Source organism: Salmo salar, chromosome ssa12 (assembly GCF_905237065.1).
Source record: "Salmo salar chromosome ssa12, Ssal_v3.1, whole genome shotgun sequence".
NCBI lineage: Eukaryota > Metazoa > Chordata > Actinopteri > Salmoniformes > Salmonidae > Salmo > Salmo salar.
Genome location: NC_059453.1, coordinates 94,770,743 through 94,796,920, shown reverse-complemented (window position 1 = coordinate 94,796,920; position 26,178 = coordinate 94,770,743). Strand labels below are relative to the sequence as shown.

General features: G+C 46.6%; 1 protein-coding gene across 1 annotated transcript in view; it reads right to left on the bottom strand.

The window, feature by feature from the left end:
• The window catches only part of LOC106566212 (dedicator of cytokinesis protein 3), a 398,163-nt gene that overhangs the window by 106,528 nt on the left and 265,457 nt on the right, over positions 1–26,178 (bottom strand). Inside the window, exon 13 of the mRNA XM_045691962.1 lies at positions 10,408–10,496. Coding sequence (XP_045547918.1) covers positions 10,408–10,496 — 89 coding nt within the window. The remainder of the gene's footprint in view (positions 1–10,407; positions 10,497–26,178) is intronic.

The window sequence follows — 26,178 nt, the reverse complement described above, 5'->3', positions numbered from 1 at the left end:
TAATCAGACCTGAGTAGAAGAAGACAGAGAGATAATCAGACCTGAGTAGAAGAAGACAGAGATAATCAGACCTGAGGAGAAGATGACAGAGAGATGATCAGACCTGAGGAGAAGAAGACAGAGAGATGATCAGACCTGAGTAGAAGAAGACAGAGAGATGATCAGACCTGAGGAGAAGAAGACAGAGAGATGATCAGACCTGAGGAGAAGAAGACAGAGAGATGATCAGACCTGAGGAGAAGAAGACAGAGAGATGATCAGACCTGAGGAGAAGAAGACAGAGAGATGATCAGATCTGAGAAGAAGAAGACAGAGAGACGATCAGACCTGAGTAGAAGAAGACCGAGAGATGATCAGACCTGAGGAGAAGAAGACAGAGAGATAATCAGACCTGAGTAGAAGAAGACAGAGATAATCAGACCTGAGGAGAAGATGACAGAGAGATGATCAGACCTGAGGAGAAGAAGACAGAGAGATGATCAGACCTGAGTAGAAGAAGACAGAGAGATGATCAGACCTGAGGAGAAGAAGACAGAGAGATGATCAGACCTGAGGAGAAGAAGACAGAGAGATGATCAGACCTGAGGAGAAGAAGACAGAGAGATGATCAGACCTGAGGAGAAGAAGACAGAGAGATGATCAGACCTGAGTAGAAGAAGACAGAGAGATAATCAGACCCACTGGGCACAGACGTCAATTCAACATCTATTCCACGTTGGTTCAACGTAATTTCATTGACATGACGGTGGAAACAACGTTGATTCAACCAGTGTGTGCCCAGTGGGGACCTAGCGTGACGATGACGAAGACGAAGATGAAGTATCTCCTCAGGCCTTTTTCTGTTAAGATCTGATCAGACCCGGGATGGAGTGGGAACAACAGACAAGACAGTATCACTTAATTTCATATTAGAAAACTTTGTCATGATTGCTGTTTATCTGGCAGCAAATTACCAGACATTTAGAGATGGTGCCAGCATGGATGAATATTGTAACTGAGCCCTGCAGCGACTTCCCCACTACTGCATACACTACGGCATTCTGCTATTACTAAAACACTACCACTAGTGTCTGTGTGTGAGTGTGTGCGTGTGTGGGACAGGGGGTATCGCGTGTGTAAGCGTGTCCGTGCATATGACTGCGTGTGTAAGACTACATGTTCATCTTCCCCTTAACGCCACATCTCCTAGTAGTGTACTTTTAATACAGAACGCCACATCTCCTAGTAGTGTTCTTTTAATACAGAACGCCACATCTCCTAGTAGTGTTCTTTTAATACAGAACGCCACATCTCCTAGTAGTGTTCTTTTAATACAGAACGCCACATCTCCTAGTAGTGTTCTTTTAATACAGAACGCCACATCTCCTAGTAGTGTACTTTTAATACAGAACGCCACATCTCCTAGTAGTGTTCTTTTAATACAGAACGCCACATCTCCTAGTAGTGTTCTTTTAATACAGAACACCACATCTCCTAGTAGTGTTCTTTTAATACAGAACGCCACATCTCCTAGTAGTGTTCTTTTAATACAGAACACCACATCTCCTAGTAGTGTTCTTTTAATACAGAACGCCACATCTCCTAGTAGTGTACTTTTAATACAGAACGCCACATCTCCTAGTAGTGTTCTTTTAATACAGAATGCCACATCTCCTAGTAGTGTTCTTTTAATACAGAACGCCACATCTCCTAGTAGTGTTCTTTTAATACAGAACGCCACATCTCCTAGTAGTGTTCTTTTAATACAGAACGCCACATCTCCTAGTAGTGTTCTTTTAATACAGAACGCCACATCTCCTAGTAGTGTTCTTTTAATACAGAACGCCACATCTCCTAGTAGTGTTCTTTTAATACAGAACGCCACATCTCCTAGTAGTGTACTTTTAATACAGAACGCCACATCTCCTAGTAGTGTTCTTTTAATACAGAACGCCACATCTCCTAGTAGTGTTCTTTTAATACAGAACGCCACATCTCCTAGTAGTGTTCTTTTAATACAGAACGCCACATCTCCTAGTAGTGTTCTTTTAATACAGAACGCCACATCTCCTACTAGTAGTGTTCTTTTAATACAGAACGCCACATCTCCTAGTAGTGTTCTTTTAATACAGAACGCCACATCTCCTAGTAGTGTTCTTTTAATACAGAACGCCACGTCTCCTAGTAGTGTTCTTTTAATACAGAACGCCACATCTCCTAGTAGTGTTCTTTTAATACAGAACGCCACATCTCCTAGTAGTGTTCTTTTAATACAGAACGCCACATCTCCTAGTAGTAGTGTACTTTTAATACAGAACGCCACATCTCCTAGTAGTGTACTTTTAATACAGAACGCCACATCTCCTAGTAGTGTTCTTTTAATACAGAACGCCACATCTCCTAGTAGTGTTCTTTTAATACAGAACGCCACATCTCCTAGTAGTGTTCTTTTAATACAGAACGCCACATCTCCTAGTAGTGTTCTTTTAATACAGAACGCCACATCTCCTAGTAGTAGTGTACTTTTAATACAGAACGCCACATCTCCTAGTAGTGTTCTTTTAATACAGAACGCCACATCTCCTAGTAGTGTTCTTTTAATACAGAACGCCACATCTCCTAGTAGTAGTGTACTTTTAATACAGAACGCCACATCTCCTAGTAGTGTTCTTTTAATACAGAACGCCACATCTCCTAGTAGTAGTGTACTTTTAATACAGAACGCCACATCTCCTAGTAGTGTTCTTTTAATACAGAACGCCACATCTCCTAGTAGTGTTCTTTTAATACAGAACGCCACATCTCCTAGTAGTGTACTTTTAATACAGAACGCCACATCTTCTAGTAGTGTACTTTTAATACAGAACGCCACATCTCCTAGTAGTGTTCTTTTAATACAGAACGCCACATCTCCTAGTAGTGTACTTTTAATACAGAACGCCACATCTCCTAGTAGTGTTCTTTTAATACAGAACGCCACATCTCCTAGTAGTGTACTTTTAATACAGAACGCCACATCTCCTAGTAGTGTTCTTTTAATACAGAACGCCACATCTCCTAGTAGTGTTCTTTTAATACAGAACACCACATCTCCTAGTAGTGTTCTTTTAATACAGAACGCCACATCTCCTAGTAGTGTTCTTTTAATACAGAACACCACATCTCCTAGTAGTGTTCTTTTAATACAGAACGCCACATCTCCTAGTAGTGTTCTTTTAATACAGAACGCCACATCTCCTAGTAGTGTTCTTTTAATACAGAACGCCACATCTCCTAGTAGTGTACTTTTAATACAGAGCGCCAAATCTCTTACTAGTGTACTTTTAATACAGAACGCCACATCTCCTAGTAGTAGTGGACTTTTAATACAGAACACCAGATCTCCTACTAGTAGTGTACTTTTAATACAGAACGCCACATCTCCTAGTAGTGTTCTTTTAATACAGAACGCCACATCTCCTAGTAGTGTACTTTTAATACAGAGCGCCAAATCTCTTACTAGTGTACTTTTAATACAGAACGCCACATCTCCTAGTAGTAGTGTACTTTTAATACAGAACGCCAAATCTCTTACTAGTGTACTTTTAATACAGAATGCCACATCTCCTAGTAGTAGTGTACTTTTAATGCAGAACGCCAAATCTCTTACTAGTGTACTTTTAATACAGAACACCACATCTCCTAGTACTAGTGTATTTTTAATACAGAACACCACATCTCATACTACTAGTGTACTTTTAATACAGAATGCCACATCTCCTAGTAGTAGTGTACTTTTAATGCAGAACGCCAAATCTCTTACTAGTGTACTTTTAATACAGAACACCACATCTCCTAGTAGTAGTGTACTTTTAATGCAGAACGCCAAATCTCTTACTAGTGTACTTTTAATACAGAACACCACATCTCCTAGTAGTAGTGTACTTTTAATACAGAACACCACATCTCCTAGTAGTAGTGTACTTTTAATACAGAACGCCACATCTCCTAGTAGTGTACTTTTAATACAGAACGCCACGTCTCCTACTAGTAGTTTACTTTCAATACAGAACGCCACATCTCCTACTAGTGTACTTTTAATACAGAACGCCACATCTCCTACTAGTGTACTTTTAATACAGAACGCCACATCTCCTACCAGTGTACTTTTAATACAGAACACCACATCTCCTAGTAGTAGTGTACTTTTAATACAGAACGCCACATCTCCTAGTAGTGTAGTTTTAATACAGAACCCCACATCTCCTAGTAGTGTACTTTTAATACAGAATGCCACATCTCCTAGTAGTAGTGTACTTTTAATACAGAACGCCACATCTCCTACGAGTGTACTTTTAATACAGAACGCCACATCTCCTACTACTAGTGTACTTTCAATACAGAACACCACATCTCCTACTAGTAGTGTACTTTCAATACAGAACACCACATCTCTTACTAGTGTACTTTTAATACAGAACTGTCACGGTTGTCGTCGGTGAAGGAGGACCAATACGCAGCAGGTACGTGTATGCTCATCTTGAGAATTTATTAACTTCAAAAAATGAACGTACAAAATCACAAAACAAAAAGAACGAACGAACAACTACAAACAGTCTGGCTAGCATAGGCTCAACACAGAACAATTCCCCACCACCCCAAAGACAAACACACACACCTATATAGGACTTCCAATCAAAGGCAACTATACACACCTGCCTTCAATTGGAAGTCCCAATCATCAACCCAACATTTAACAAACACAAACCCCCTGCCACATCCTGACCTAGACTAAGCAATACGCCCTCTGCTGGTCAGGACGTGACAGTACCCCCCCCCTCAAGGTGCAGACTCCAGGATGCACCTAAAAAAGAAAAACAAGAAAATCCCCAATACCCCAACAAAAACCCAACAAACAATAACCCCTAAACCATAAGGGAGGGAAGGGAGGGTGGCTGCCGTCAACGACGGCACTGTGCTACACCCTCCCTCCCCAACCCACCTATCCTGGAGGTGGCTCAGGTGCAGGCCGTTCCAGGCAGTCGGGCCACTCTGGCAGCTCGGGACAGTCTGGGCAGTCTGGCAGCTCGGGACAGTCTGGGCAGTCTGGCAACTGGGAACTGTCTGGGCAGTCTGGCCACTCCGGCAGGTCAGGGCAGTCTGGCCACTCCGGCAGGTCAGGGCAGTCTGGCCACTCCGGCAGGTCAGGGCAGTCTGGCCACTCCGGCAGGTCAGGGCAGTCTGGCCACGCCGGCAGTTCAGGGCAGTCTGGCCACGCCGGCAGTTCAGGGTAGTCTGGCCACGCCGGCAGTTCAGGGCAGTCTGGCCACGCCGGCAGTTCAGGGCAGTCTGGCCACGCCGGCAGTTCAGGGCAGTCTGGCCACGCCGGCAGTTCAGGGCAGTCTGGCCACGCCGGCAGTTCAGGGCAGTCTGGCCACGCCGGCAGGTCAGCGCAGTCTGGCCACTCCGGCAGGTCAGCGCAGTCTGGCCACTCCGGCAGGTCAGCGCAGTCTGGCCACTCCGGCAGGTCAGCGCAGTCTGGCCACTCCGGCAGGTCAGCGCAGTCTGGCCACTCCGGCAGGTCAGCGCAGTCTGGCCACTCCGGCAGTTCAGCGCAGTCTGGCCACTCCGGCAGTTCAGCGCAGTCTGGCCACTCTGGCGACTGTTGACTGGCGGGCAGCTCTGACGACTGTTGACTGGCGGGCAGCTCTGACGACTGTTGACTGGCGGGCAGCTCTGACGACTGTTGACTGGCGGGCAGCTCTGACGACTGTTGACTGGCGGGCAGCTCTGACGACGACTGTTGACTGGCAGGCAGCTCTGACGATGACTGTTGACTGGCGGGCAGCTCTGACGACGACTGTTGACTGGCGGGCAGCTCTGACGACGACTGTTGACTGGCGGGCAGCTCTGGCGACTGTTGACTGGCGGGCAGCTCTTGCCCTGTCAAACAGCCCTTGTGCCCCCCCCTAAAAAATTCTTGGGGGTGCCTCTCGGTCTCCCTTACCTCACCAGCCTTCTTCCGCTGCTTGGTCCTTTGTTGGTGGGTGATTCTGTCACGGTTGTCGTCGGTGAAGGAGGACCAATACGCAGCAGGTACGTGTATGCTCATCTTGAGAATTTATTAACTTCAAAAAATGAACGTACAAAATCACAAAACAAAAAGAACGAACGAACAACTACAAACAGTCTGGCTAGCATAGGCTCAACACAGAACAATTCCCCACCACCCCAAAGACAAACACACACACCTATATAGGACTTCCAATCAAAGGGAACTATACACACCTGCCTTCAATTGGAAGTCCCAATCATCAACCCAACATTTAACAAACACAAACCCACTGCCACATCCTGACCTAGACTAAGCAATACGCCCTCTGCTGGTCAGGATGTGACAAGAACGCCACATCTCCTAGTAGTGTACTTTTAATACAGAACGCCACATCTCCTACCGGTGTACTTTTAATACAGAAAATACATTCTCATTCTGCCTGCCATTCTCAGGCTTTTTTGCAACCATTTAAAGCATGAAAGCTTGAGATAATTGTCTCTGCAGTAGTTAAAAGTTTCATACATATTGCATGGGTCCCTGAGGATGCTAACAGCTAACTAACTCTCAGCATCTGCAGAAACTCCCACGGATGTACGGAGCTGAGGAGAAAGGGATCTTTCCGTTTCAATCTAAAATGGAGAAGAAAAAAAAAAGGTCCTCGCAAATCAGATCTGCACTGGGTAAAAAATAATGAGTCACTATATCAGCAGCTATAATTGTAAGATGAACGTTAGATAGAAACCAGTCAGACCTTGTCCAAGTACACTGTGACGTGAAACTGTGTGTTATGGGTAGATGAGGACTACGGTTATGAGGTAAACTGTGTGTTATGGGTAGATGGGGACTACGGTTATGAGGTAAACTGTGTTATGGGTAGATGGGGACTACGGTTATGAGGTAAACTGTGTGTTATGGGTGGATGGAGACTACGGTTATGAGGTAAACTGTGTTATGGGTAGATGGGGACTACGGTTATGAGGTAAACTGTGTTATGGGTAGATGGGGACTACGGTTATGAGGTAAACTGTGTGTTATGGGTAGATGGAGACTACGGTTATGAGGTAAACTGTGTTATGGGTAGATGGGGACTACGGTTATGAGGTAAACTGTGTGTTATGGGTGGATGGAGACTACGGTTATGAGGTAAACTGTGTTATGGGTAGATGGGGACTACGGTTATGAGGTAAACTGTGTGTTATGGGTGGATGGAGACTACGGTTATGAGGTAAACTGTGTGTTATGGGTAGATGGAGACTACGGTTATGAGGTAAACTGTGTTATGGGTAGATGGGGACTACGGTTATGAGGTAAACTGTGTGTTATGGATGGATGGAGACTACGGTTATGAGGTAAACTGTGTTATGGGTAGATGGGGACTACGGTTATGAGGTAAACTGTGTGTTATGGGTGGATGGAGACTACGGTTATGAGGTAAACTGTGTTATGGGTAGATGGGGACTACGGTTATGAGGTAAACTGTGTGTTATGGGTGGATGGAGACTACGGTTATGAGGTAAACTGTGTTATGGGTAGATGGGGACTACGGTTATGAAGTAAACTGTGTTATGGGTAGATGGGGACTACGGTTATGAGGTAAACTGTGTTATGGGTAGATGGAGACTACGGTTATGAGGTAAACTGTGTTATGGGTAGATGAGGACTACGGTTATGAGGTAAACTGTGTTATGGGTAGATGGGGACTACGGTTATGAGGTAAACTGTGTTATGGGTAGATGGGGACTACGGTTATGAAGTAAACTGTGTTATGGGTAGATGGGGACTACGGTTATGAGGTAAACTGTGTTATGGGTAGATGGTGACTACGGTTATGAGGTAAACTGTGTTATGGGTAGATGGGACTACGGTTATGAGGTAAACTGTTATGGGTAGATGGGACTACGGTTATGAGGTAAACTGTGTTATGGGTAGATGGGGACTACGGTTATGAGGTAAACTGTGTTATGGGTAGATGGGGACTACGGTTATGAGGTAAACTGTGTTATGGGTAGATGGTGACTACGGTTATGAGGTAAACTGTGTTATGGGTAGATGGAGACTACGGTTATGAGGTAAACTGTTATGGGTAGATGGGGACTACAGTTATGAGGTAAAGAATGGTTAACATGTAATTAAGTAAGGCTCTGTCCTCACATCGTTGATTCCTCTCGCGTCCTTCTCAAAGCTCATTGGAGGAGGAGGTCCCGAGGGGAGGGACATTGGATCCTCTCCTCCAATGAGCTTTGAGAGGGATGGGGGATGGGTATTGAGCCTCTTCACGTCCTCTTGACGTACACAATATCAACTAAGAGAAGGACATTCATATAGGTAGGCTACCAATTACAGAGATTATCAGAGTGTATGGAAGTGGTGAGATTGTGTGCAGAGGGCGTCAGTCCTCAGTGCTTCACTAGTATAGACCTTAATAACAGCTTTTTGAGGAGCAGCGGAAGTGAACCCTGGAACCCCAAAGACATTCCATTGTGTTTATTTACAGCTAAGCTAGCTAACTTGATCTAGTTGTTTTCTCAAGATCAAAATGCTTTCACCATAATATTCGTAGGTGGGATGGTCTTTATGACCGGGGACGAATCTATCTCACAAAATTATAGTTTAGAGATTTCCCAAAGAAGCATCACAGCGGGTTGCATTGCCTGCATCGATAGTAACGCTAGCAGCACGAATTGGCGGCACCAGGATGATGTGTAGCACACATGTTTACCATCTATTCAAAAATAAATTAAAAAATTTAAAAATTCAAGGTAACTTCCACTAGCTAGCTTGCTACATACAGTATAAATAGGATAGACAGCCATCCAATATTAGTATTTTTAATGACACAAATGTTAGTTTGATTTGGTATAAAACAACAATGTTAGCTACCGAGCTTGTGTCTAAGCTAGCTAGATAACAGATTGCTAGTCCCAAAGAGAGAACTATGACAATACAAAAACACAATTTGGTATAAAACAACAATATTAGCTACCTAGTAAGTAGCTACGCTAGCTAGATAACAGATTGCTAGTCCCAAAGAGAGAACTATGACAATACAATAACACAATTTGGTATAAACAACAATGTTAGCTACCTGTGTTATATCACTTGAGAATAAGTAAGTAAGTCCTGGTCTAAGCTAGCTAGATACAATACAATAACACAATTTGGTATAAAACAACAATGTTAGCTACCTGTGTTATATCACTTGAGAATAAGGAAGTAAATCCTGGTCTAAGCTAGCTAGATAACAGATTGCTAGTCCCAAAGAGAGAACTATGACAATACAAAAACACAATTTGGTATAAAACAACAATGTTAGCTACCTAGCAAGTAGCTAAGCTAGCTAGATAACAGATTGCTAGTCCCAAAGAGAGAACTATGACAATACAATAACACAATTTGGTATAAAACAACAACGTTAGCTACCGAGTTAGTAGCTAAAATAGCAAGATAACAGATTGCTAGTCCCAAAGAGAGAACTATGACAATACAATAACACAATTTGGTATAAAACAACAATGTTAGCTATCTAGCAAGTAGCTAAGCTAGCTAGATAACAGATTGCTAGTCCCAAAGAGAGAACTATGACGATACAAAATACCAAATGTTATATCACTTGAGAATAAGGAAGTAAGTCCTGGTCTAATTTCTATGTTTATGGCCGTGACCGGGAGTCGCATAGGGCGGTGCCCAAATGGCCCAGCGTCGCCCGAGTTAGGGGAGGGTTTGGCCGGCGGGGCTTTACTTGGATCATCGCACTCTAGCGATTCCTTGTGGCGGGTCAGGCGCCTGCAGGCTGACTTCGGTCGTCAGTTGAACGGTGTTTCCTCCGACACAATGGTGAGGCTAGCTTCCGGGTTAAGCGAGCAGGTGTTAAGAAGTGTGGCTTCTTGTTTCGGAAGACGCATGACTCGAGCTTCGCCTCTACCGAGCCCATTGGGGAGTTGCAGCAATGAGACAAGGTCGTAAATACGAAATTGGGGAGAAAAAGGGGCTAAAATAAAACAACTGTGCATAGACCTAGAATATGCATGGCCAACCTTGTTCCTAGAGATCTAGCTAATGGGTGAACAGGCCCTGACATTCTGTGTGATTATATGTATTAAACACTATTCATTTAACTACTCAGTCATCTCTTGTTTTGGAGTAAGATGGATGTCTAAACCTACTAATCATTTACATAGGCGTTCTTTGTACGATATGAAATAAAGTGTTGATTCATTTGAATTAAAATGTTAAGTGAGTAAACGGTAGGCAACGTAATATACCATAGTTGGTGTTATATTGGGTATCCCAACATGTTAAATCAGTAAACGGTAGGCAACGTAACATACCATAGTTGGTGTTATATTGGGGATCCCAACATGTTAAATCAGTAAACGGTAGGCAACGTAACGTACCATAGTTGGTGCTGGGAGCTGTGTACTTGGTGCTGGACTTTCTTATGATGTTTTCATGGATCTGGTACCATTCGTTCTCATTGTTACATCTGGAGAGAGAGAGAGAGAGAGACCGTTTGCCATAAGAAAAGGGCAACCAGTGCAGCACAAACAGCATTGTAAATACCAACATGTTTATTTATCTTCCCCTACTATTCGTACTACAACTATTTGCGCATTGTTGAAACACTCTAAATAGCTTATAATACAACACTTGAAATGCCTTGATCTTTGTTCATTTCTACTCTTTTTTGTTGTTGATATTGTTTAGTGCCTTCCAACTTCTGTTTTTTTACTCGCTTTGGCAATGTAAACACGTTTCCCATGCCAATAAATCCCCTTTGAATTGAGAGAGAGAGAGCGAGAGAGAGAATGAGAGAATGAGAGAGCGAGAGAGAATGAGAGAATGAGAGAGCGAGAGAGAATGAGAGAATGAGAGAATGGGAGAGCGAGAGAGAATGAGAGAATGAGAGAGCGAGAGAGAATGAGAGAATGGGAGAATGAGAGAGAGAGAATGAGAGAGAGAGAATGAGAGAACGAGAGAGAGAGAATGAGACAGAGACAATGAGACAGAGGAGAGAGAGAGAGAGAGAGAGAGAGCGAGAGGTCATGAGCAGATGAGCTCCTGCATTTTTCAGCATGTTCATGAAAAAATATAGATTTTGGAGTTAGATAAACGTGGATTTTTTGGGAGGGACATATACAGGATTCTACCCTCCACAGCATAACCTTCGCACCAGATCAAAATTGAAAACCTACAACCTGATTTTGGAATTACCTGGAAGGCCCAAGCTATACAGCAAATGCTCTGGCAAACAAACACCATCCAACCTGGAACTGAGTGAGTAATGTTTAGTCTGAAGCTATATTTTATATTCAAAAGCCAAGAAGAAAAATACATAACAATGATATATTTTTACTTTATGAGGAGTGAATGCTGAGTTGGACTACTAAGCTTGCTAGGACAAGGAGATACAACTTCAATTAGCACTGACGTGTCAAGTGAGAGGTGTCAAAGCCCTTTAGCCCAACAATGGCAGGAGAGTGGAACAGTCTACTCCAACCAAACGGAGAGGCCTTAGAAGCTGCCTCCCGCTGTTCAGAGGTAATTAAATACAGAACCCTTTGTATGTAAAGAATGATAAAGCAAGAAAAGAGTATAAAATGGAGCTCCTTATAGAAAAATAAAGAGACACTTTTTGCTGACTATTATAAAAATAGGAACATAAGCAACTTAATCTTCCACACAGACCATCCCCTGGCATGGCACAGTGCTATATTAACACACGACCCCTCTGTTATGAAGTGGGGTGTTAACGAAGGGTGGAAACTCTGAATATTAGACAATGAGGACACTGAGTCAGCTAATATAAATCTCTATAAGTCTGGAACAGTATTGGTACAGGGCAACCCCAAACAGTTTCACCTGGACTTTCACCTAATCAAAGAATTAGCTCAGCAGGAGAAGCTCTCCCTTGAGAAAGATACCCCCACCCCGAGCGGGTCAGACCAGACCTCTTCATTATATAACTCCACAGACCAGCAACCCCCAGACCTCTTCATTATATAACCCCACAGACGAGCAACCCCCAGACCTCTTCATTATATAACCCCACAGACCAGCAACCCCCAGACCTCTTCATTATATAACCCCACAGACCAGCAACCCCCAGACCTCTTCATTATATAATCCCACAGACCAGCATCCCCCAGACCTCTTCATTATATAACCCCACAGACCAGCAACCCCCAGACCTCTTCATTATATAACCCCACAGACGAGCCATCCCCAGCGGAAAGTCAACCTCCCAGCACAGAGTACTACTCCCTCATTGAAATAAAGGATAAATTCACCCAGCTGGAGGTAAGGCAGGTGGAGCTGGAACAGCAGGTGATTACACTCCAGTCAGCACAGACCCAGACAACAGTCCAGCACAACAACACCCCCTTAACCAGACCCAGACAACAGTCCAGCACAACAACACCCCTTAACCAGACCCAGACAACAGTCCAGCACAACAACACCCCCTTAACCAGACCCAGACAACAGTCCAGCACAACAACACTCCCTTAACCAGACCCAGACAACAGTCCAGCACAACAACACCCCCTCAACCAGACCCAGACAACAGTCCAGCACAACAACACCCCCTTAACCAGACCCAGACAACAGTCCAGCACAACAACACCCCCTTAACCAGACCCAGACAACAGTCCAGCACAACAACAACCCCTTAACCAGACCCAGACAACAGTCCAGCACAACAACAACCCCTTAACCAGACCCAGACAACAGTCCAGCACAACAACAACCCCTTAACCAGACCCAGACAACAGTCCAGCACAACAACACCCCCTTAACCAGACCCAGACAACAGTCCAGCACAACAACACCCCCTTAACCAGACCCAGACAACAGTCCAGCACAACAACAACCCCTTAACCAGACCTGGAGAGCTGGAGAGAGACATATCTGCACTCTGGACTGTAGTGAGACAATATCAACAATATAAAAAGCAAGAGCAGGAGAAGAACAGAGCACTAGAGGAGAGGATCAGACTGCTGGAGGAGAAGGTGAGGGGGATGGAGGAGAGGATCAGGCTGCTGGAGGAGAAGGTGAGGGGGATGGAGGAGAGGATCAGACTGCTGGAGGAGAAGGTGAGGGGGATGGAGGAGAGGATCAGACTGCTGGAGGAGAAGGTGAGGGGGATGGAGGAGAGGATCAGGCTGCTGGAGGAGAGGGAGAGGGGGATGGAGGAGAGGGTGAGGGGGATGGAGGAGAAGGTGAGGGGGGATGGAGGAGAGGATCAGGCTGCTGGAGGAGAAGGTGAGGGGGATGGAGGAGAGGATCAGGCTGCTGGAGGAGAAGGTGAGGGGGATGGAGGAGAGGATCAGACTGCTGGAGGAGAAGGTGAGGGGGATGGAGGAGAGGATCAGACTGCTGGAGGAGAAGGTGAGGGGGATGGAGGAGAGGATCAGGCTGCTGGAGGAGAAGGTGATGGGGATGGAGGAGAGGATCAGGCTGCTGGAGGAGAGGGTGAGGGGGAGGGAGGAGAGGATCAGGCTGCTGGAGGAGAAGGTGAGGGGGATGGAGGAGAGGATCAGGCTGCTGGAGGAGAAGGTGAGGGGGATGGAGGAGAGGATCAGGCTGCTGGAGGAGAGGGTGAGGGGGAGGGAGGAGAGGATCAGACTGCTGGAGGAGAGGATCAGACTGCTGGAGGAGAGGGTGAGGGGGATGGAGGAGAGGATCAGGCTGCTGGAGGAGAGGTTGAGGGGGGATGGAGGAGAGGGTGAGGGGGGATGGAGGAGAGGGTGAGGGGATGGAGGAGAGGATCAGACTGCTGGAGGAGAGGATCAGACTGCTGGAGGAGAGGGTGAGGGGATGGAGGAGAGGATCAGACTGCTGGAGGAGAAGGTGAGGGGGATGGAGGAGAGGATCAGACTGCTGGAGGAGAAGGTGAGGGGGATGGAGGAGAGGGAGAGGGGGGATGGAGGAGAGGATCAGGCTGCTGGAGGAGAAGGTGAGGGGGATGGAGGAGAGGATCAGGCTGCTGGAGGAGAAGGTGAGGGGGATGGAGGAGAGGATCAGGCTGCTGGAGGAGAGGGTGAGGGGGAGGGAGGAGAGGATCAGGCTGCTGGAGGAGAGGGTGAGGGGGGATGGAGGAGAGGGTGAGGGGGATGGAGGAGAGGGTGAGGGGGATGGAGGAGAGGATCAGACTGCTGGAGGAGAAGGTGAGGGGGGATGGAGGAGAGGATCAGACTGCTGGAGGAGAAGGTGAGGGGGATGGAGGAGAGGATCAGGCTGCTGGAGGAGAAGGTGAGGGGGATGGAGGAGAGGATCAGACTGCTGGAGGAGAGGGTGAGGGGGGATGGAGGAGAGGGTGAGGGGGATGGAGGAGAGGGTGAGGGGGATGGAGGAGAGGGTGAGGGGGATGGAGGAGAGGGGGATGGAGGAGAGGGTGAGGGGGATGGAGGAGAGGGTGAGGGGGATGGAGGAGAGGATCAGACTGCTGGAGGAGAGGGTGAGGGGATGGAGGAGAGGGAGAGGGGGATGGAGGAGAGGGTGAGGGGATGGAGGAGAGGGTGAGGGGGATGGAGGAGAGGGTGAGGGGGATGGAGGAGAGGGTGAGGGGGATGGAGGAGAGGGGGATGGAGGAGAGGGTGAGGGGGATGGAGGAGAGGGTGAGGGGGTATGGAGGAGAGGGTGAGGGGATGGAGGAGAGGGTGAGGGTGATGGAGGGAGAGGATCAGACTGCTGGAGGAGAGGGTGAGGGGGATGGAGGAGAGGGTGAGGGGGATGGAGGGAGAGGATCAGACTGCTGGAGGAGAGGGTGAGGGGGGATGGAGGAGAGGGTGAGGGGGATGGAGGAGAGGATCAGATTGCTGGAGGAGAGGGTGAGGGGGATGGAGGAGAGGGTGAGGGGGATGGAGGAGAGGATCAGACTGCTGGAGGAGAGGGTGAGGGGGATGGAGGAGAGGGTGAGGGGGATGGAGGAGAGGGAGAGGGGGATGGAGGAGAGGTTGAGGGGGATGGTGTGTGACAGAGAACAACCTACTAGAGAGGTGGCCACCCCTGAGAAGCCAGCAGAACAGCCCACCTCAGCACCCCAGCAGAACAGTCCACACCAGACCCTGACCATGGTGTTGACATCACAGCAGAACAGACAAATGAAGAACCAAAAGCCCAGGGGGTTCCACCCTGACAACCCCCCCCCTTCTTCTATTTTTCCCAACGCACAAGTGGTTATCTCCACCCTGCTACCACGAAAAGACTTCCACCCTGCTACCATACAGCGGGTAAACACAAGTATTTCCCGTGACTGTGCCACAAAACCAAATGTTTTCCTGGCCCACCACTCCACCCTGGACTTGAACAGCCTCTATGACCAGGTCCACCTATACAAGGCAGCAGTGCCCACCTTCGCCCGGACCCTAAAGGACATCGCTCTCACATGCAGCCCCAACACTTCACACAGGACAACAGATCAATAGACTCCCCGCCCAGACACTCGGCCTGCGGGACCTCCCCCCGGACCTACACGTTTTATTTATTTATTTTTATTTCACCTTTATTTAACCAGGTAGGCCAGTTGAGAACAAGTTCTCATTTACAACTGCGACCTGGCCAAGATAAAGCAAAGCAGTGTGACAAAAAACAACACAGAGTTACACATGGAATAAACAAACGTACAGTCAATAATACAGTAGAAAAATATATATACAGTGTGTGCAAATGAAGTAAGGAGGTAAGGCAATAAATAGGCCAATAGTGGCGAAGTAATTACAATTTAGCAATTAACACTGGAGTGATAGATGTGCAGATGTGGATGTGCAAGTAGAAATACTGGTGTGCAAAAGAGCAGAAAAACAAAAACAAATATGGGATGAGGTAGGTAGCTGGCTGGATGGGCTATTTACAGATGGGCTGTGTACAGCTGCAGTAATCGGTAAGCTGCTCTGACAGCTGGTGCTTAAAGTTAGTGAGGGAGATATAAGTCTCCAATTAAAGTGATTTTTGCAATTCGTTTCAGTCATTGGCAGCAGAGAACAGGAAGGAAAGGCGGCCAAAGGAGGTGTTGGCTTTGGGGGTGACCAGAGAGATATATCTGCTGGAGCGCGTGCTACGGGTGGGTGCTGCTATGGTGACCAGTGAGCTGAGATAAGGCAGAGCTTTACCTAGCAAAGACTTCTAGATGACCTGGAGCCAGTGGGGTTGGCGACAAATATGTAGCGAGGACCAGCCAACGAGAGCATACAGGTCGCAGTGGTGGGTAGTATATGGGGCTTTGGTGACAAAACGGATGGCACTGTGATAGACTGCATTCAATTTGCTGAGTAGAGTGTTGGAGGCTATTTTGAAAATGACATTGCTGAAGTCGAGGATCGGTAGGATAGTCAGTTTTACGAGGGTATGTTTGGCGGCGTGAGTGAAGGAGGCTTTGTTGTGAAATAGGAAGCTGATTCTAGATTTAATTTTGGATTGGAGATGCTTAATGTGAGTCTGGAAGGAGAGTTTACAGTCTAACCAGACACCTAGGTATTTGTAGTTGTCCACATATTCTAAGTCAGAACCGTCCAGAGTAGTGATGCTAGTCGGGCGGGCTGGTGCGGGCAGCGATCGTTTGAAGAGCATGCATTTAGTTTAACTAGCATTTAAGAGCAGTTGGAGGCCACAGAAGGAGTGTTCTATGGCGTTGAAGCTCGTTTGGAGGTTTGTTAACACAGTGTCGAACGAAGGGCGAGATGTATACAGAATGGTGTCGCGAGGACCCACATAGAGGACCGACGCTGAGAGGACCTACACATAGAGGACCCACGCTGAGAGGACCTACACATAGAGGACCCACGCTGAGAGGACCTACACATTGAGAACCCACGCTGAGAGGACCTACACATAGAGGACCCACGCTGAGAGGACCTACATATAGAGGCGCCACGCTGAGAGGACCTACACATAGAGGCGCCACGCTGAGAGGACCTACACATAGAGGACCCACGCTGAGAGGACCTACACATAGAGGACCCACGCTGAGAGGACCTACACATAGAGGCGCCACGCTGAGAGGACCTACACATAGAGGCGCCACGCTGGGAGGACCTACACATAGAGGCGCCACGCTGAGAGGACCTACACATAGAGGCGCCACGCTGAGAGGACCTACACATAGAGGCGCCACGCTGAGAGGACCTACACATAGAGGACCCACGCTGAGAGGACCTACACATAGAGGACCCACGCTGAGAGGACCTACACATAGAGGCGCCACGCTGAGAGGACCTACACATAGAGGCGCCACGCTGAGAGGACCTACACATAGAGGACCCACGCTGAGAGGACCTACACATAGAGGACCGACGCTGAGAGGACCTACACATAGAGGACCCACGCTGAGAGGACCTACACATAGAGGACCCACGCTGAGAGGACCTACACATAGAGGACCCACGCTGAGAGGACCTACACATAGAGGACCCACGCTGAGAGGACCTACACATAGAGGACCCACGCTGAGAGGACCTACACATAGAGGACCCACGCTGAGAGGACCTACATCCAGACCACAATACCACCAGCCACATCCACACCCCCACCCCGACCAATCAACACCCCCCCAAGTCAACCATGCCCACATCCCATTTAGGCCCCCTCAGATCAGACCTATGCCCCTCCTGCCCACCCCATGCCCCCCACTCCCACAAAGAGGGCCTCAACATGGAAGTCACCCACACGCCCAGGCCGTGAGCAGGCAAACAGGCCCAACCCCCTCTCTTACACTAGCCCAAGCCAATGGCATGTACCAGATGCTCAGCAGGCTCTGCTCACACTCACTGGCCTGAGACCAAACCACACAACCAACAACAACAGACACTCTATGGAACACAAAGCCTTCACCATCTCATCCTGGAATATCCAAGGCCTGAGGTCATCTGCCTTTGGCCTAAAGAGCAGGAACCTGGACTTCATGAAACAAATCGTAAATACAGACATTGTCATCCTACAAGAAACATGGTAAAGAGGAGATGGACCCACTGGTTGCCCTCTAGGTTACAGAGAGGGGACAAACACTATGACAACATAACCAACAAAAACGGGTCACAACTCCTGCAGCTCTGTCACACGCTGGGTATGTACAGTCAATGGTAGGCTTCAAGGGGACTCCTATGGTAGGTACACCTATAGCTCATCTCTTGGCAGGAGTACTGTAGACTACTTTATCACTGACCTCAACCTAGAGTCTCTCAGAGCGTTCAGTCAGCCCACTGACACCCCTATCAGATCCCAGCAAAATCAGTCTGCTAGAACAGAGCAATACTCAATCATGAGGCATCAAAGCCAAAGGAACTGAGTAATATGAAGAAATCCTATAGATGGAAGGAATGTAGTGTGGAAACCTACCAAAAAACAATTAGGCAACGACAAATTCAATCCCTTTTAGACAACTTCCTGGACAAAACGTTCCACTGTAATAGTGAAGGTGTAAACCTGGCAGTAGAAAACCTAAACATTATAGCTTCCCTATCAAATCTAAAAATGTAAAACAGAAAACTGAAGAAAATTAACAACAATGACAAATGGTTTGATGAAGAATGAAAAAACCTAAGAAAGAAATTGAGAAACCTGTCCCACCAAAAACATAGAGACCCAGAAAACCTGAGTCTACGCCTTCACTATGGTGAATCACTAAAACAATACAGAAATACACTACGGAAAAAGAAGGAACAGCACGTCAGAAATCAGCTCAATGTAATTGAAGAATCCATAGACTCTAACCACTTCTGGGGAAATTGGAAAACACTAAACAAACAACAACATGAAGAATTATCTATCCAACATGGAGATGTCTGGGTAAACCACTTCTCCAATTGTTTAGGTTCTATAACATAGAACAAACAACAAAAACATATACATGATCAAATACAAATCTTAGATTCAACTATTAAAGACTACCAGAACCCACTGGATTCTCCAATTACCTTGAATGAACTACAGGACAAAATACAAACCCTCCAACCCAAAAAGGCCTGTGGTGTTGATAGTATCCTCAATGAAATGATCAAATAGACATACATTCCAACTGGCTATACTAAAACTCTTTAACATCATCCTTAGCTCGGGCATCTTCCCTAATATTTGGAACCAAAGACTGATCACCCCAATCCATAAAAGTGGATACAAATTTGACCCCAATAACTACCGTGGGATATGCGTCAACAGCAACCTTGGGAAAATCCTCTGCATTATCATTAACAGCAGACTCGTACATTTCCTTAGTGAAAACAATGTACTGAGCAAATGTCAAATTGGCTTTTTATCAAATTATCGTACGACAGACCACGTATTCACCCTGCACACCCTAATTGACAAACAAACAAACCAAAACAAAGGCAAAGTCTTCTCATGCTTTATTGATTTCTAAAAAGTCTTTGACTCAATTTGGGATGAGGTCTGCTATACAAATTGATGGAAAGTGGTGTTGGGGTAAAACATACGACATTATAAAATCCATGTACACAAACAACAAGTGTGGGGTTAAAATAGGCAAAAAACACACACATTTCTTCCCACAGGGCCGTGGGCTGAGACAGGGATGCAGCTTGAGCCCCACCCTCTTCAACGTATATCAATGAATTGGCGAGGGCACTAGAACAGTCTGCAGCACCCGGCCCTCACCTTACTAGAATCTGAAGTCAAATGTCTACTATTTGCTGATGATATGGTGATTCTGTCACCAACCAAGGAGGGCCTACAGCAGCACCTAGATCTTCTGCACAGATTCTGCACAGATTCTGCACAGACCTGGGCCCTGACAGTAAATCTCAGTAAGACCAAAATAATGGTGTTCCAAAAAAAATGTCCAGTCGCCATGACCACAAATAAAAATTCCAAGAAGGGCCTTCTATGCCATCAAATGGAACATAAAATTCGACATACCAATTAGGATCTGGCTAAAAATACTTGAATCAGTTATAGAACCCATTGTCCTTTATGGTTGTGAGGTCTGGGATCCACTCACCAACCAAAAATTCACAAAATGGGACAAACACCAAATGGAGACTCTGCATGCAGAGTCCTGCAAAAATATCCTCAGTGTACAACGTAAACCACCAAATAATGCATGCAGAGCAGAATTAGGCCGATACCCGCTAATTATCAAAATCCAGAAAAGAGACGTTAAATTCTACAACCACCTAAAAGGAAGCGATTCCCAAACCTTCCATAACAAACCCATCACCTACAGAGAGATGAACCTGGAGAAGAGTCCCCTAAGCAAGCTGGTCCTGGGGCTCTGTTCACAAACACAAACACACCCCACAGAGCCCCAGGACAGCAACACAATTAGACCCAACCAAATCATGAGAAAACAAAAAGATAATTACTTGACACATTGGAAAGAATTAACAAAAAAACTGAGAAAACTAGAAAGCTAATTGGCCCTAAAAAGAGAGTACACAGTGGCAGTGTCACGATTGTCGTAAGGAGTGGACCAAAACGCAGCGGGAAAATGTATACTCATCTTCGTTTTTTATTTGAAGAAGGACCAACTAGACCAACTAGAAATAACATAGAAATACACTAACATAGAACATAACCCATTCAACCCCCGAAACACCCTAAACAAACACCCCCTGCCACACCCTGACAAAACTACAATAACAAACAGCCCCTTTACTGGTCAGGACATGACAGTACCCCCCCCCCAAAGGTGCAGACCCCGGATGCACCTTAAACAAAAAATAAATAAATAAAATAAATAAATAAACCCCAACACAAAAAGAATCCCCTAACTAATGGGAGGGAAGGGAGGGTGGCCACCGTCACCGACGGTTCTTGTACTACACCCCCCCTCCCCAACCTCCTACTACGGAGGTGGCTCAGGCTTCGGCCTTACTCCCCAACCTAACCTGTCCACCCCCGCTAACTGCTTATTATTATTTACCCCTCCCGAAGTCTCTGGACTAAGGCGCATCGCTGAAGACCTCGGGCTGAGGCGCGTCGCTGGAGACCTCGGGCTGATGCGCGTCGCTAGAGACCTCGGGCTGATGCGCGTCGCTGGAGACCTCGGACTGGAGGGCGACTCTGGGAGCTCCAGACTGGAGGGCGACTCTAGGAGCTCCGGACTGGGGGGCGACTCTGGGAGCTCCGGACTGGGGGGCGACTCTGGGAGCTCCGGACTGGAGGGCGACTCTGGGAGCTCCGGACTGGAGGGCGACTCTGCTGGCTGCGGACTGCGGACCGTCTCTGCTGGCTCCGGACTGCGGGCCGTCTCTGCTGGCTCCGGACTGCGGGCCGTCTCTGCTGGCTCCGGACTGCAGGCCGTCTCTGCTGGCTCCGGACTGCGGGCCGTCTCTGCTGGCTCCGGACTGCGGGCCGTCTCTGCAGGCTCCGGACTGTGGGCCGTCTCTGCAGGCTCCGAACTGTGGGCCATCTCTAGACGTGGTACTGTCGCCGGAAGCTCTGGACGGGGAACTGTCGCCGGAAGCTCTGGACGGGGAACTGTCGTCGGAAGCTCTGGACGAGGAACTGTTGTCGGAAGCTCTGGACGGGGACTGCGCACTGAAGGCCTGATGCGTGGGACTGGCTTTGGAGGCGCCAGACTAGGGACACGCACCACAGGGCTAGTGCGAGGAGCAGGAGCAGGACGAACTGGACTGGGCTGACGCACTGGAAGCCTAGTGCGGGGTGCTGGCTTTGTAGGCGCCAGACTGGAAACACACACCTCAAGGCTAGTGCGAGGAGCGGGAACTGGATACACTGGGTCATGAGTAGGCACCGGCGGTCTGGAGCGCACCACCTGCACAACCTGTCCTGGCTCGATGGTAACAGTAGCCCTGTACGAGCGGAGTGCTGGCACAGGGCGAACTGGGCTGCGCAGAGGCCTGATGGCTGCCGTACGTAGAGCAGGCGTAGGGTAGCCTGGGCCTAGGAGGCGCACTGGTGGCCAGATGTGCTGTGCAGGCATCCTTTTTCCAGGCTGGATGCCCACTCTAGCACGGCACTTGCGAGGGGCTGGGATCGCTCGCACCGGACTGTGCGTGCGCATGGGCGAGATCGTGCGCACTTCCGCATACACCGGTACTCTCATGATACGCTGCTCCCCATAATAAGCACGGGGAGTTGGTTCAGGTCTACTGCCTGCCCTAGCCAATCTCCCCGTGTGCCCCCCAAAAAAAGTATTGGGGCTGCCTCTTGCACTTGCCAATCGGCGCGTATAACGCCTCGTAATGGCGCCTTTCCGCCTTGGCTGCCTCCAGCTCCTCCTTAGGGCGCTGGTACTCCCCAGCCTGGTGCCATGGTCCTGCCCCGTCCAGGATCTCCTCCCATGTCCATGAATCCTTATATTCCTCCTGCTGCTCCTTCCTCCGCTGCTTGGTCCGTTTGTGGTGGGTAGTTCTGTCACGATTGTCGTAAGGAGTGGACCAAAACGCAGCGGGAAAATGTATACTCATCTTCTTTTTTTTATTTGAAGAAGGAAAACAAAATAAACACGTATACAAAAAACAAACGACTCCAAACAGTCCCATCAGGTGCAACAAACACTAAACCAGGAAATAACTACACACAAACCCCCATAGAACAAACACCCCTATAAATAGGACCTTCAATCAGAGGCAACGAGAAGCAGCTGCCTCCAATTGAAGGTCAACCAACCCAATAAACACCACATAGAAATAGACCAACTAGAAATAACATAGAAATACACTAACATATAACATAACCCAAACAACCCCGAAACACCCTAAACAAACACCCCCTGCCACGCCCTGACCAAACTACAATAACAAACAGCCCCTTTACAGGTCAGGACGTGACAGGCAGAATACCTGACCACTGTGACTGACCCAAACTTAAGGAAAGCTTTGTCTATGTACAGACTCAGCAAGCATAGCCTTGCTATTGAGAAAGACCACCGTAGGCAGACCTGGCTCTCAAGAGAAGACAGGCTTTGTGCAACACTGCCCACAAAATGATGACCATATTAGAGACACATATTTCCCTCAGATTACACTTTTTTTTTTTCACCTTTATTTAACCAGGTAGGCTAGTTGAGAACAAGTCCTTTATTTAACCAGGTAGGCCAGTTGAGAACAAGTCCTTTATTTAACCAGGTAGGCTAGTTGAGAACAAGTCCTTTATTTAACCAGGTAGGCCAGTTGAGAACAAGTTCTCATTTACAACTGCGACCTGGCCAAGATAACGCAAAGCAGTGTGACACAGACAACAACACAGAGTTACACATGGACTAAACGATAAACAAGCCAATAACACAATAAACAAGTCAATGACACAGTGGAAAAAAAAGATCCACAAAGAATTCGAAAACAAACGCGATTTTAATAAACTCCCATATCTACTGGGTGAAATACCACAGTGTTCCATCACAGCAGCAAGAGTTGTGACCTGTTGTCACAAGAAAAGGTCAACCAGTGAAGAACAAACACCATTGTAAATAAAACCCATATTTATGTTGATTTATTTTCCCTTTTGTTCTTTAACCATTTGTACATCGTTACAACACGGTATATATACATAATATGACATTTGTAATGTCTTTATTATTTTGTAACTTCTGTGAGTGTAATGTTTACTGTTCATTTTTATTGTTTATTTCACTTTTTGTATATTATCTCCTTCACTTGCTTTTGCAATGTTAACATGTTTCCCATGCCAATAAAGCCCCATGAATTGAATTGAATTGAGAGAGAGCGATAGAGAGAGGTCATAAGCAGATGAGCTCCTGCATTTTTCAGCATGTTCTTGAAAAAATATAGATTTGGAGTTAGATAAACAGAAAGAGAGAGAAAGAGAGCGAGACAAAGACAGACAGACAGACAGACAGACAGACAGACAGACAGACAGACAGACAGACAGACAGACAGACAGACAGACAGACAGACAGACAGACAGACAGACAGACAGAGAAAAAGAGCGAGAGAGACAAAGAGCGAGAGAGACAAAGAGAGAGAGACAGACAGACAGACAGACAGACAGACAGACAGACAGACAGACAGACAGACAGACAGAGAAAAAGAGCGAGAGAGACAAAGAGCGAGAGAGACAAAGAGAGAGAGACAGACAGACAGACAGACAGACAGACAGACAGACAGACAGACAGACAGACAGACAGACAGACAGACAGACAGAGAGACAGACAGACAGACAGACAGACAGACAGACAGACAGACAGACAGACAGACAGACAGACAGACAGACAGACAGAGAGAAAGAGAGAAAGAGAGAAAGAGAGAAAGAGAGAAAGAGAGAAAGAGAGCGCGAGAGAGGAGAGAGAGAGATTGACCCCTGTGTCAAATATGTTTGGCCTTCTCTCCAGCAGTGGGAATATATCTCCATACAGTTCTACCTACTGTTCATGTTTTATTTTTCTTTGACATCCCATTCCATACAGTGTTTATGGTAAAACATATGAAGTGGATAGTGGATGCTATGTGTCATACAGTATGTGTTCTCTTAAAGACAATATCGATAAAGAATAGATTGTTTGTTCTATTCTATTCTGTTCTATTCTTCTCTATTCTGTTCTATTCTGTTCTATTCTTCTCTATTCTGTTCTATTCTATTCTGTTCTATTCTATTCTGTTCTATTCTATTCTGTTCTATTCTATTCTGTTCTATTCTATTCTGTTCCATTCTTCTCTATTCTGTTCTATTCTATTCTGTTCTATTCTACTCTATTCTATTATATTCTATTCTATTCTATTCTGTTCTATTTTACTCTATTCTACTCTATTCTATTACATTATATTCTATTCTGTTCTGTTCTATTTTACTCTATTCTACTCTATTCTATTATATTCTATTCTGTTCTATTCTGTTCTATTCTACTCTATTCTACTCTATTCTATTATATTCTGTTCTATTCTATTCTGTTCTTTTCTACTCTATTCTATTATGTTCTGTTCTATTCTGTTCTGTTCTATTTTACTCTATTCTACTCTATTCTATTCTATTCTGTTCTATTCTGTTCTGTTCTATTCTACTATATTCTATTATATTATGTTCTGTTCTATTCTGTTCTATTCTACTCTATTCTACTCTATTCTATTATATTATGTTCTGTTCTATTCTGTTCTATTCTACTCTATTCTATTATGTTCTATTCTCTTCTGTGCTGCAGAGCTCTCCTTGCCTTGTCCCACTAGAGGTCCTCTCTGTACAGAGAGACCGTCTGAAGCAACAGATGAAGATGTGATGCGCATACAGTCCAGATCTGTCTGCTTCTCCCTGGCTTCACTCCCTTCATATATCTCTACTTTACTGGTTTCTGTTCTGTCAAAATGGGATTGTTTTTATGTTTGTTGAAGGTGGACAACTGTCTGTCTGTCTGTCTGTCTGTCTGTCTGTCTGTCTGTCTGTCTGTCTGTCTGTCTGTCTGTCTGTCTGTCTGTCTGTCTGTCTGTCTGTCTGTCTGTCTGTCTGTCTGTCTGTCTGTCTGTCTGTCTGTCTGTCTGTCCTCTAGCTGGTCTCTGGTTCCCTTTCCCCCATACCTCAACACACACACACACACACACACACACACACACACACACACACACACACACACACACACACACACACACACACACACACACACACACACACACACACACACACAACACACACGACCACTCTTCACCACATGATCTCAGTGATATGTATCTGTCCCGCTGAGAGCCCTGAGCGGGTGGGCTGGTTGTGCTGCACAGCACTCTGGGTAAGATTACCTACATTTTACAGGAAAGCAGCAAAGTGGATGAAAGTGTGAAGGACATGCTGGGTAGGTGCTGGGGGTCCGAGTGTGTGGGTGTGTGTGGCGTGTGTGAGTGAGTGAGTGAGTGAGTGAGTGAGTGAGTGAGTGAGTGAGTGAGTGAGTGAGTGAGTGAGTGAGTGAGCGAGCGTGCGTGCGTGCGTGTGTGTGGCGTGTGTGTGTGTGTGTGTGTGTGTGTGTGTGTGTGTGTGTGTGTGTGTGTGAGAGAGGAGCAGCAGAGACACAAACTGCCTCTCATCTACATAATCTAACCACAAAGTGCCACACATCTACATAATCTAACCATAAAATGCCTCTCATCTACATAATCTAACCACGAATTGCCTCTCATCTACATAATCTAACAACAAACTGCCTCTCATCTACATAATCTAACCACAAACTGCCTCTCATCTACATAATCTAACCACAAAATGCCTCTCATCTACATAATCTAACATAATACCCAGCAGCACAGAGCCAGGTA